At 34.9% G+C, this 13,364-nt stretch overlaps 1 protein-coding gene across 1 annotated transcript in view; it reads left to right on the top strand.

Annotated features, from left to right (window-relative positions):
* LOC109375348 (sperm-associated antigen 16 protein-like) overlaps positions 1 to 12,434 on the top strand; it is a 194,170-nt gene extending 181,736 nt beyond the window's left edge. Inside the window, 2 exon segments of the mRNA XM_019630702.1 lie at positions 12,197 to 12,334; positions 12,336 to 12,434. Of these exon segments, the coding sequence (XP_019486247.1) occupies positions 12,197 to 12,334; positions 12,336 to 12,434 (237 nt within the window).
* Positions 12,435 to 13,364: the final 930 nt, after the last annotated feature.

Raw genomic sequence — 13,364 nt, 5'->3', positions numbered from 1 at the left:
CATAGCTTCCCAAGGGGAGTGCTTCGAAGGTGACCATAATGATATTCAGCAGTGAGGTATGTAGCACTTTTTATAGAATGTGCTCGTGAACTTAATTCTCCAACCTTGTAGTAGAATTGCCCTGATTTTATGCAACTACACTTATGTGTACATATTAAGAGAAAATAAACTTACTGCAGGTTATCCCAGAAATGTTATTGCAGTGAACACTATATTAGTCAATAATAATTGGCCACTTTAAAAGAGACTTCTGCCAATTAGAGTAACTAACGCTTCAGGTTGCTATCGCAATAAATAAAGCAGATTTAACAGAATTTGTGCTGATCTACATATAATGTCCTCTGCAATGATTGAAGAGCAGAAGGGCAAAGAGAAAAGGGACTGTTATTAAGAACAATCATTCAGGTGTTGCTGCCATCTTCGCTAAATGAAGTGTTAAAAACCATATACATTTAAAAGCTCCACCTAAGCACTTAAGAAGTGATCATTTTGAAATCACTAGAAACATAAATGTGTACGTTGTTCGTGGCAATCACTCTGTAAATATTTGAGGAACTGATTTAGGCAAATAAAACAAAATAAATCAGGCCAGTTGAAGAGCTTGCTCAAGAGTGTGAGCTCTGATCAACAGAGTCTCCGGTTCGATTCCCACATGGACCAGTGAGCTGCTCCCAAGCTGAACTGCCAACAGGTGGCAGGATGGCTCAGCTGGTGAGAGCACATGCTCCTAACAACAAGGTTGCCTGTTCGAGATGGTGGGCTCCGCCCACCCGCAACTAAAGACTGAACTCGACACCTTGAGCTGAGCTGGTGCCCGGGTGGCTAAGGGGATAGAGCGTGCGCTCTTAACAACAAGGCTGCCGGTTCAACTCCCACACTGGTATTGGAGCTGAGCTTGCTGTGCCCTCCACAACTAAGATTGAAGGACAACTTGGCTGTTCCCCTCCCCCAATTCCCCAATAAAATCTTTTAAAAAAAAATCATATATTTTTCCAACCAGGAAAGGAACAGATTTCACTGGGTATTTTGTGGTCCTCACCTCAGTCAGCTGCTAATGTGGGCATTCAGGTTCCGAGCCCCTCACCAGCCTCTATTCAGGGCCTCAGAAGACTAGAGCTTCTCTGATTTTCATGCCCTGCCCTGCCCCCTTTCATCATGCTGGGAATATAAAAGGACTGATTTCCTTCCCTGATAAAGCCCATCAGATTAATGAATTTAAGTGCATCCATCATTAAAATCGTCATCCCTGGTATACTATTTAAAGTGCAATAGCAATTGCGACTAGCTTTTACTCTTTAGGGGGTCCTGTGATCCAGTTTTTTTATGTAAATTCATGCAAAAACTGCTCCAACAGCATCACTGTACTGTTCACTTCAAACTCCAAAAGAGGTGTTCTATTTCTTAATTTGGTGACTAGAGAGATCAGAGTGGCAGTGTGCTGAGTGACAAGCTAACAAACAGGATATTGGTCCAACCAGGGATGAAGGGCACTGGGGATGAAGGCACCCTGTATATTTTCAACTGTGTTGACTTGGAGATTCACCTATATCTATCTCATTCTTATGTATACATATTCCTAAAATGTAAAGTTACAGGACAATGCATTTAGTTTCACTTAGATGGTTTACAAATTAGTATGAACAAGATGACTGCATAGCTCATTAAGGTCTAAGACCATGTCTTAGCCCTTTCTGTATTGCATCATCCTGTCCCCTTCCCCATTCCATCACCTGGCATTAGGCCATTCTAACAGGGAACACTTGTCTGGTCAATGTTTAATGAATGATTAATAATTTCGTCAAAGTCTCTAGAAAAAGAAATGTCATCATCTTTTAAAATTATGTACAAATTTCTTTGTTCAGCTCACCACAGCAAAAGAAAATAGAGTAATAAAGGCATAGAGATATACTATTCTGGAAAAAAGGATGGGTTATAGCAGTTTGATTAAATGTGTCAAAGAGTAGTAGAAGTCTAGCAGCTAACACATGATTTTTAAAAGCATTTGAATATCCTTTAATTCTCAAATTAGGTCGCCCATTATTATGGATTGTTTTAAGAAGATTATCAATATAGGCTTCATTCAAATGTAAATAAGTATGGCATGTATGCTTTATTTAAAGATGGTTGTTTAGAAGAAAGGAAGTTGATGGACAGACCAAAGATATCTCAAGTTATAATTATTTTAGGAAAATATATGCTCTGCGTGTGTGTGTAGTGTGGGTATGACTTACTTAGTTGGGTGACCGATATTAATTGTGCGCATGTGTCATAATTGCTTAAAGACTAAGAAGTCTATTTGTATATTTTAAATAAATGTTATATTTCCCAGTTTATATAAGAAGTGCCAAGAAAAATTATAAAACTGTAAGCCGTACTCATGCTTTTCATTTTCTGGCCACTTTCACTAATGAGCCACATCACCCTTCCTCTCCCCCAACGTCTCTTATTTTCACCCCCAACTTCTGCTGGTTCCAAAGTCACTATAACAAAATCAAATAATGATGTGCATCAAAATTAAGTTAAAAAGCTTTGAATAAAACGCTTCCGTCTGATTTACATGTGACTTTATTCTGGACTTTCTTCTTATTTATTTAATGGATTTGAAGTCAATAAGATTGAGTTTTGGATGTCAGCTACCATTTACCAGGTATATGAATTTGAAATAGTCTCAATATGCTCATATATAAAATGGCAATATTACCATGTACCAAATAAATTCATCACGTTAATCCTGTTGGATGCTGGATACTTTTGTATTCCTATATATATTCTTGAGCTTTGTTCTGGGATGATGTTAAGTTACTTAGTAACTGTTGGGTTCTTTTAAATCTGCTTTTAAGATTTCTTTGGTGGGATTGGAGACATACTCAGTTTAGAGCTAATTATTTTCCCAGGACTCAGGCAAGACCCTTCTGTGTGCTCTAATCTGCCTGGTACTCCCAAATCTTGACATTTTTCAGTATGGCTTCTAGGGCAGGCATAATGCCCAGCCGGGTGTAAGTGCCTTTTCATGTTTTCTCTAATAATTTCAGAGGGTTCTTTCCAGGCCTCCAGTTAGTTTCCTCATATGCATATGCCAGTCAGTACTCGGGTAAATACTGGAGTAAGTCGCTTTAGAGACCTCCAGGGTTTTCTCCTGAACTCTGTCCTGCAAACTTGAGCTGCCTTTGTGTCTCCCTAGACTCCCAGCTCTACCCCTTCAACCCTGAGAGTCAGCCATATTCCCTCTGGGTTCCCTCTCCTCGTGTCGAGGGGTTAGAAACTGTCAAGGCAGCATGTCACAGCAATCTTCTATGGCTCACCTCATTAACTTCCTCCTTTGTTGTCCTTTGTTGCCTCATTCATATGTCTTGCAAACTGTTGTTTCCTGCATCTTCCTATGTCCGTTTTTTTAGTTGTTTCAGGAGGAGAATAAACCTGATCCCCATTACTCCATTGTGACTGGCAATGGAAGTCTTCTTATTATCTGGTTTTAATTGTCAACAATTTAAAGCAGAAGGTATGGGATTATAATGATAATGGTGTTATTTTTTAAAATTTATAGTTAACCCTTCTATTTTTAGTTAAAATTTATAGTTAACCCTTCTATTTTTAGTTTAATTTATAGTTAACCATGTCTGAAAGATGAAGGTTGACAGTGTGTTTGCAGGAGATCTGAATTATAGTCCGGATAAGGCCCGTGGATTTCATGTGAAGGCTTAGACAAGTTTCATGATGTCTCAAAATCTACACTTTTCTAATCTGTAGGAGACGTTGACATGGGCAACCTTTGTGTTCTCTTTCAGAAATATCAACAATCACTAACAGTTTCTTTAGAAATTCAGAAAAGCTGTTGAATTTGAATGTATCAGTTAGATGATTTTTAAGGGAAATAAGAAAGTATTTTCAACACCTGATCTTGCCAAAATTTGAAAGGCTCTTTGTTACTCAGTACTTACTAGCAAACCCAAAAGCAAAACTTAAATCTTTTTTTTTTGACATACACAGCAATGCCAAACTGAATAATTTAAAATGGCACTCTTCAGATATTGAGCACTAAGCTTTAGTTTTTACTTCATATGTCTTTGGTTTACTCTTTCATATTAAAAAAAAAATCCTATTGCCCTACTTTTACAGTATGTTACTATGTAAATATATCATGAAAGACTACTGCAATGTGACAAGTTTCATCAGAAGAAAACACCAAGGACCTATAAGACAAAGATTTCATACATGAATATCTGAAATAATGCCAATAATGACACTGAAAATGAAGTAAACTCACATGAGAGTCAGAAAATTTATCTTTAGTGCTTTTAGAAGAGGCTCATTGCCAGAGGCAGAATGCATTAATTTCATATGCCATGTTAGGAATTTCCATTTCTCCTTGAATAAAATGTTAGTTTCAAAAATTATCCTTAGAGTAGAAAGACTCTCAGTGATTTATAAAAACTTCTTCTCCCCTTTACCTTCAGAAATCTACTAATTTTGCACCATATTTGGCAGGAAGGAAGTTGGGCTAATTTACTCTCACTTCTACCAGAACTGTGCTCAATTTATTTAGAATTTGCAAAATGAAAAGCACTATGTTAGATTTTGTGGGAGATTCAAACAAACAATGTATTGAGTCCTTTTCTTTGATGAGCTAGAATATAATTAATCAAAATCTATACACAAAGTAGATAACTATCAATGTAAGGCAACAAATTATAAGTACCACAGATGGCTAATTAAAAATCAGTGGGAATAGCTGGTATAATTCTCGAGAGAGTTCATTCACGACCATTATGAAAAGTTTTGATCTCACTATTCGCCTATGGAAATAATGATTCATTAAGTCATTTATTTAAATATTTACTAGATGTATAATACAAGCCCCAAGCTGAGCACAAATGGTCTAGCACAGTAGTAGTCTCTAACAGGACAGTATTGTCTAAAATAACTTTTCTGTAGGGATTGAAATGTTCTTTGTCTAAAATGTTCAATATGACAGTGACTAGCTACATGAGGAAATTTTAATTGTAACTAAATAAAATAAAATATTTAGTTCCTCAGATGCAGTAGTTATATTTCAAATACTGAGTAGCCACATGTATTGCACAATATAGGTCTAAAAGGAAAAGACGGGCATCTACACCAAAAATTATAATTTGTTATGTGACTTTTATGACATAATTATGTGCGAGTAAGAGAGAAATAAGATCTTACCTTCTTCCCTAGAATACTTTAGAAGAAGTTGTGTTTGAAGCAAATTTTAAGTGTATTTAATATACTTAGTAAATAAGTATATGATTTACTTAATTCTTATATTTTTCCAGAGGAAGAAATCGGACAGGAGCATCCTAGTCTGTGGGGAAATAAAAGAGAGACATGACGTCACGGTGTATTTATTGGGGGAATTGTGAAAGATAATAGGCAAGAAGGAGGGGCTCAAGTTTGCATTTTAGAAAAAACTTACTCTGCCGTTAGTTTTTCAGCCATGGCATCATTGATATCATGGACCAGGTAACTTCATGTTGGGGTTAGGGGCGTTGGGGCATTCCCCTACATTGTAAGATATTCATCAGCATCTCTGGCCTCTGCCAACTGAATGCCCATGTTAGGTCCCCCGGGTATTACGATCAAAGTTGTCATTGCCAAATATCCTCTGAGAGGCAAAATAGCCCCGGTTGAGAACACCTGTTGTGAAAATGAGGTGCAAAGATATCGGGCTGAAGGCAGGGAGGTCACTACCTTTGTCCATGTGTGAGATGATGAGGACCTACCATGAGGGATTGTGGAGAATGGAAGCCAACTGAACAGGATTGGAGACAACAGAGATGGAGAATATGATAACGAGCTCTGGTGATTGCATGGAATGTGGAAAGTACAGAAGGATCAAGTTTGAGGGAAAGATGAATTTGGCTTTGAACATGCAGACTTCTGGTAGCTAAGGAACACGTAAATTGATATGTTCTGTGGGTAGATGGAAATAATGATCAGGATTTCAGAAGAGAAGCATGAATTGGACATGTAGACTCGGGGGTCATAAACACCTAGATAATGTTTGAAATCACGGGGCATGCTTCTTTCTGCCCCCACCAATCTAAATTTGAAAACAACTGTTATTGTTTTCAACCTATCTCCAAATACAACCCTATTCAATCGTCTCAACAGGAAGCAGCAGTTTTGTTTTGTTTTTGGTTTTGATTTTTCCTGATTACAAGTAGAATTGAGGACTTGGAGTTCCAGCTACACTGGTCTATTTACTTTCAGCACTTTTGCCTGGGGACCTTTTATCTCACTCTTCCCTGTTCCTGGATCACCCTTCTTCCCCGGCAGCACGCTTGTCCCCATAAAGCCTTTTGCTCTTAACTCAGAAGTCATATTTTTGTTGGGACCTTTCCTGATCACACGTTTTACATTTCAACACTCTTTCTGCCAGACATTCCTTGTTTACAATATTTTTATTCTCCATACCTCTTAACATTTAACATACCACATATTTTAGCGATTTACTTAATTGTTGGTGTGATTCTCCCCAGAAGTATACATGTTCCATGAGGCCAAGACTTCTGTTTTACTCACTCCCATATATTCAACCACTTAAATCAGTACCTGTGCTAGGCTCAGTCAATATTTCTTTGATAGATGAATAGGTTTTCCACTGGCCCAGACAATTTTGCCTGTATTCAAACTCTTACTTAGACTTTTGACACAAAGTAGAAAAAACATAGGAAAATAATGTTCACTTGTTTTCTGGAGTCTCAGAGACAATTTTGTACTTGACAGTACCTGCTTAACTCACTGAGACTACTGGCCTTCAAACATTATTTTTAACATATCAATATTTATGTTCAAAACATGTAATGTTTTTACATCATATACAATATAAAATTCACATTTCTCAGTGTGAGCTCCAACAACTCTTCAGAATTGTCATACATCATTAATCTCATCATAAATTCACCATATTCCTCATAGTGAAATATGCTAATTCCTGCTTTTGAGCTCTACATTGTGTCGTTTTCCATAGTAATAATGCCCTCCAACCTTCTCTACACTGATATCTGCTCATAATCTTAATCTATTTAAAATGTTATTTCTAGAAAGCCACATTCACCTGATGGACCTATCCCAGGACTGCGTTCTTAGAAGACACTTCTGATCCTACTGACTTGAGTTAGGAGTTTTAATTTGTACTATAAACAACCCTTTCCCTACTTCTGGCATTTAACTTTGTATTGCAAGTGCTGAATTACTCCTCTCTCTCCAATAATTATCTACAAACCCCTTTTGAATTTACATCCATCACATCTCTTGCTCCCGGCCTGAAGCCAGGGACATAGTGTAGCTCAGTAAATATTTGTTCCTTTATGTACATTGATTGTCTTCATCTGTTTCTAATTATTCGCCTGCCTTATGAGTTTAAACGCCCGCTTGCTCAATGTGCTCTTCACGGATACATATTTGTTGATTTTCTGTTAAAGTACTGTTAGTTCTTTCAGGGTGCTCTGCCTGAATCATGCAGTGTGCTCTCTAAGCATTCACGTGCTATTTCATTGGCTTCCATTCCTAGGAGCATCTCAGTCAAGACCCGCAAAACATTTTCCTTGTGTAGAACTTAAGAGCTTGGACCCTTAAGTCATACTGACGGAATTTGAATTCTGGTTCTATGCTTTCTAAACAAATGACTTTGGGCAAGTCGTATAACATTGTAAGTCTCATTTTTCTCCTCTGAATAATAGGACAGTATAATCTAACCATAAAGATGAAGGATTAAATGGGATTATATATATATATATATATATATAATTTTGAACAAGTTATTGTGGTGATGTAGTGTAGTGTAGTAATTATGGTTGAGATGTCTTGTTTCCATATACCTGGGGCATGATTGGTGATATAAATTATTAATACCTAGCATATAGACAATGGCATTGGGAAGAAGAATGTACTGACAACAACAATCTTATTTACATCTTCTGAATGCTTTATATTCCACTCCGCCTTTAGCCTTGAATTCCTTGAGCATTTCCTAATTTTACCTTCTCTTTCCATTCAAATTCCATAATTTCTTTGCCTTATTTGTGCCATTAGGGAATGAAGAAATATTGTAACGAGTTAATGCTTAATGCTGCACAGGCCTGTCCTAAGAGACACACTAATGTATCAGTAGACTAAAAATGTTTGAGATACTAATTTTTCTCCTAATGAGCCTAAACATTTTGTTATAGTTATACCTTAATACCAAGTTGCAGGTCATTACCTTCGCATATTGAGAACAGCTGATGTTTTGGGGCTTAATGTTTCTGCCGTTTACTTGATAAACCCTCGTTTTTGCCCATTTTTACATAGTAGAATTTTAACATGTGAAAACTAGATCACTTGACAGGTATGGTGTATGATGTTTGATTTCATTATTTACTTATTAAAAATGTTTTTCTGATGATAACAATTAATATATACTAATTTCATGAAATTTGAATTTTGAAAAGGCTAAAAGAAACAAATAAAATAAAAATGATATATCCTACCACCTAAAGATAAGCATTTCTTATTTTGTTCCTACCACTTGTATTTTCAACATAGGCTTTGTATATGTGAGTGTGTGTGTGTGTGTGTGTGTGTGTGTGTGTGTATCACAGTGTAAACAATTTTGTTTATTGCTTCTTTCATTTAACTACATATGCATATTTTCCCTTGTATTAATCATCTTTGGAAATGCCATTATAATAGTTAAAATAATAGTTTAGGTATATAATTGTAAGTTACAGTTTTATATATGTATGTATATGTACATGCATGTCTGTTTATGTATCTATCTATGAAAAATTATTTTCTTACATTTCTGCTGCCCCATCTTATAACTAATAATGTGAGAAACATCACTGTGACAAATATTGATCTGAGTTATTCACTTATTTAACTGTATCCTAGTGAAGAGATATATTCAATATATTTAAACATTTATAATATATTATGCTATATTAGTTTCAAGAAATATTGGGTCATCAGGAAAGTCATGACGTATTTTTCTGTTTTCCAATGCAAAAACGTGTCATGACTTTCCCGACGACCCAAAAGAATGTAATAAATCAGTTAAAATCTCAGACTCTGAAGTCAATCAGACCTATTTTGAATGCTCACTCCAAGACGTTCTACCTAAGTGATTTTAGGAAAGTCACTTGATCTCTTTAAACCTTATTTTCCTCATCTGTAAAATGGAATTATTGCACATAATGAAATACCTCTAAAAAACATTTACTTTGAGATCTCTCTCTCTCTTAGTTTTCTTACCTGCCTCTAGATAAATGATTTGTTCGGCTTTTTTCCCCTAGGTTGTCAGCTAATTCCTTTTCCATGTCTCTCCATCTCCAGATCCCTCAAAACTTACCCTATGCTGCTCAGATAAACAATATTCTAGTAACTGCTAATGCCCTGTGGGAGGAGATTGATTGGCAGATGGCCTTCCATTTTGCCTAAGATAGGAAAGGGAGGGGTTCTAGGTCTTGAGGCTATTCCAAATTTTTGGTTCTGGATTATCTATATCTTCATTTTTTTCTAAGAGATTCAGAGCCATCAGTGTCAGAACTAATATTTACCTGAAAACTGTCGTGGAATGATTGAACTAAAGTAAAACTTCTAGATAAGCTCCAATGAGGCATTCATCAGCTATCAGTTTAACAAATATTCTTTGAGCTCCACCATGCTCCAGATACTGCCATAGGCTCATTGATGAACTGGAGGTATAGCGAAATTGTTCTTTCACTATCAAGTATCACTCAGTTGTCAAATCTAAACACAAACTTATTTCTATCATTAATAAGTTATATTTATTTTACCTAATATATGCTTTATTGGGGCTTCTAAGTTTCTTGGGAAATTAAAAAAATTGGGCTAAATAATATTAGTTATTCAAAATTGTTTAAATAATATATATTCTTTTCTTAATAAAGCATTTAGCACAGTACTTGGTTCATTAAAAGCATATAATAAGTATTGACTCTTAATATTATCAAACTGTCATATATTGATCACTTAGCAGCAGTAAAAGATAAATGTAAAAAATTAAAACTATTCAAATACTTATTTTCACAAAATAAATGATTGAACATTTTTTTTTTAAATTTTAAGTGTGTGTCCTCATTTTTATATGTAGGGTTATAAAGCACACTTTGAGATTATCTTTAGTTCATAGAATCCAGACAGAAAAATACAGTAAGTCCCCGACTTACGCACATTCGAGTTGCGAACTTTCACACATACAAACAGACCTCGCATTACGAACATTCGTAGATGCAAACAAATCGCGGAAGTAGCTCACGTGGCTGCCGGACATTGTCACAGTTGTGCTGCTGTGTGCTTACTGTACAGTGCGATAGTGTACAGTAGTGCAGTGCTCAATCAGAGCTCAGATGTCCGGAAGCAAGAGGAAAAGCAGTGGTGGTGTGGAGGGGACTGCTAGGAAGTGCAAAGACTCACTTTGTTGGACTTACGAACGAATCCAACTTGCGAATGTTCTCCCAGAACGGAACTTGTTTGTAAGTCGGGGACTTACTGTACATCAAGTCCATAACCTGCCTTTGGTTAGAACTGCATCCAAATTAAGTCCTGGTTAAAATTTATCTGTTCTGTTCTCAGAATTGAAAAAAAAAATTCCATTGTTGACTTCTGAAAGATGTTTGAAAACCCATATATCTGAAAAGACTTATTTCTAACTGCTAACATTCACATTCCCTGCTAATCCTGAGAACTGTCCTTTTCTGAAAATTAAATCCACTGATTTTTCACAATTCTTACAATACATGTTTACATATTTGAAAACATTCCAAGTCCCTCATGTTCCTTTTAAGTCATAAAAAAGATTAAACATCCCATTTATGAGATTGGGTGCAAGGTGGTTATATTGCTTCACCAGTGACTACACTTACAGCATTTTAAAATGAATGGTATTTGTTGTATGACTGGTATGTTTAGGAGAAAACAGAATCCCCATGCAGTTTCACACAAGATACACATTTTTGACAGAAAGGTTAGAAATCAAGGAGTAAATGAAAAAAGAAATTGTGTGAGCTAGTTCAAAATGATAAGAAGGAAAACTGTACAATAATCGTTATTATCTTTAGTATTTTAGAACCTTTAATATTTTAGAATATTTAGGAAGAAAATGAGAATGTGATTTTTGATCTGACATTAAAAAAGTTAAGCTAGAGCTGAAAGAGAGACTGTATATTGAATGGAACACTGTATAATGACTTATCATAAATGTTATTTATGGTCCTGATGTCGCCAATACTCATATTTAATTGGTGAGTGGACACAGAAATTAAATGACAGAATGATAACAATGATAGTAGGCTATGTGTTGCTAGAGAACAGGAGCAATCACTATATCTGGGACCCTGACCTGAAATGTGTGGTCAATAACATTTCCTGTGAGACCAGCAGGAGGGGTGTAGACAGACCTTGACCGAGGAACTAATGTATCCATAATGGTACTTCTATACTGGGAAAATATCTATTCTTGTTTCCATAAAACTTTAATCCATCCAGCCTTCTTCCCTTTGTTTTCCATCCCCTTTATCCAGTTATCTTCACCCTTATCCCATTATACGTCACCTCAAAGCCCCAAATATTTCTAGTAATTTTGTCTAACAGACCACAGTAAGCACTGTTTCCTTGTCATCAATTTCACCTGGCCCCAGTCATTCTAACTTCTACAATAAAAATGCACCTTTCCTCTTGTCCATTTGTTTTCCTACCTCTGTTTTTACTTTTATTCTATCTGCGGTATAAATTATCAATATTAACTTAATCACTATCTTATAAAATGAGATACTCTTTGAGGGCAATGTTTTTATGTATATAGCTTTTATGTATAGATCACATATATACATGATATGGGATATGTGTGCATAGAAAATTGCATGGATGTGGATATTTTTGTTTTATTACATCTTTTAATATAATTACAATAATTAAAATGATTTCCTGAAAAATATACCAAAATTACTATAGGATTTTATGTATTTAAATTATTGTTTTATAACAACTTTATGTTCAAGACAAAGATCTTGAAGAAAGGTACTTTTTATTTCAGAGGAGTATATTCTTGTGGATTTAATAAAATTGTAACAAGCCTTCTCTTTTGTATGTGTTACTGTATAGTTTTGAATATATGTAACATATATGTATGTACATTTCTTTTTTCTTTTTTTCTTTTTATACTTTAAAGGGTCACATAATAGCATCCTGTGATTCCTGTGGAGTTACAAAACTGTGGGACTTTCGGAAACTTTTACCAGTTGTGTCCATTGATTCAGGTCCAAGTCCTGGAAATGAGGTGAACTTTGATTCATCAGGTAGGAATTTTTTGTTTGTTTAATGTTTGTGACCAGTCTAACACCTTTGATATTTGTTCTGAAACTATTTTCTGTTTCCACTTTTGTTTTTTGGTGTTTTCTCCTATGTAAGTTTGTTTTTAATATTATATTATTCTGTGCATTATATTTCATTATATTATGTATCATATCATGTCACGTCATGAAATCATTATGTTTATTATTTATGTAAAGGAAGAAAAACAGAGGAGGTAAGTATGTGTTAATATAGATAACAAGTTCCTAGCAGTGCTGCAAAATCTTGGAGCCTATACCCTTTAGAACCACCATCCAAGGTAAGTAAATTGGGTTTGCTGAAGGCAAAATACAATAGCTGAAAGTATAGAAGAACAAAATTTTGGCAAAATAAAATTGAAACATTTTAATGGAATATTTTAGTCTGATAAAAATTTAATAAATTACCCTCATATTATTTAGATTTTACAATTGATTTGGCATATATATTCATCTTATTTTTGTAATTATGTGCTCTGCATTCTGCAATATTATTATTTGATTGTGTTTAGCATTTTTTTTCTGAAATAATACAACGTTATCAATCTGGTAAAATATTTTATAGTTACTGATGATAAATAGTGTAGCAACTGATATTAACAATGACACAATGATTCCAGTTGTCAATTTAGAAGGTTAAAGTTACAATTATACCTTTATCTGTAATGATAGCCTTTGCCAAGTAAAGAATGTATGTCTGTTATTGGATAATACCACTATTTTTTGCTGTGATACATGTTTACACGTTTTTTAAGCTTTGAGAATCTTTTAAATCTTTTATAGTAATTTGTGGTAAATAGAAGTTGTACAGATAGCTATTTTAGAGGAAGAAATAAAGATAGAATATATACAAAGGAAATAATAATGCTATATTTAAAAATAGTCTACATTAATTCTGTAATCCAGAAAATTTGTAGTAATTATAGTCATGAGAAAATTGTTTTATGGGACTGGTTTCATGATACTGCCATCACATAGCTGAAATTTAGAATACAGTAAGTTTGTCCT

This window comes from Hipposideros armiger, unplaced genomic scaffold (assembly GCF_001890085.2).
Source record: "Hipposideros armiger isolate ML-2016 unplaced genomic scaffold, ASM189008v1 scaffold_935, whole genome shotgun sequence".
NCBI classification, from domain to species: Eukaryota; Metazoa; Chordata; class Mammalia; order Chiroptera; family Hipposideridae; genus Hipposideros; species Hipposideros armiger.
The sequence above is the reverse complement of the archived record's forward strand: the minus strand, read 5'-3'. Positions and strand labels throughout refer to the sequence as shown.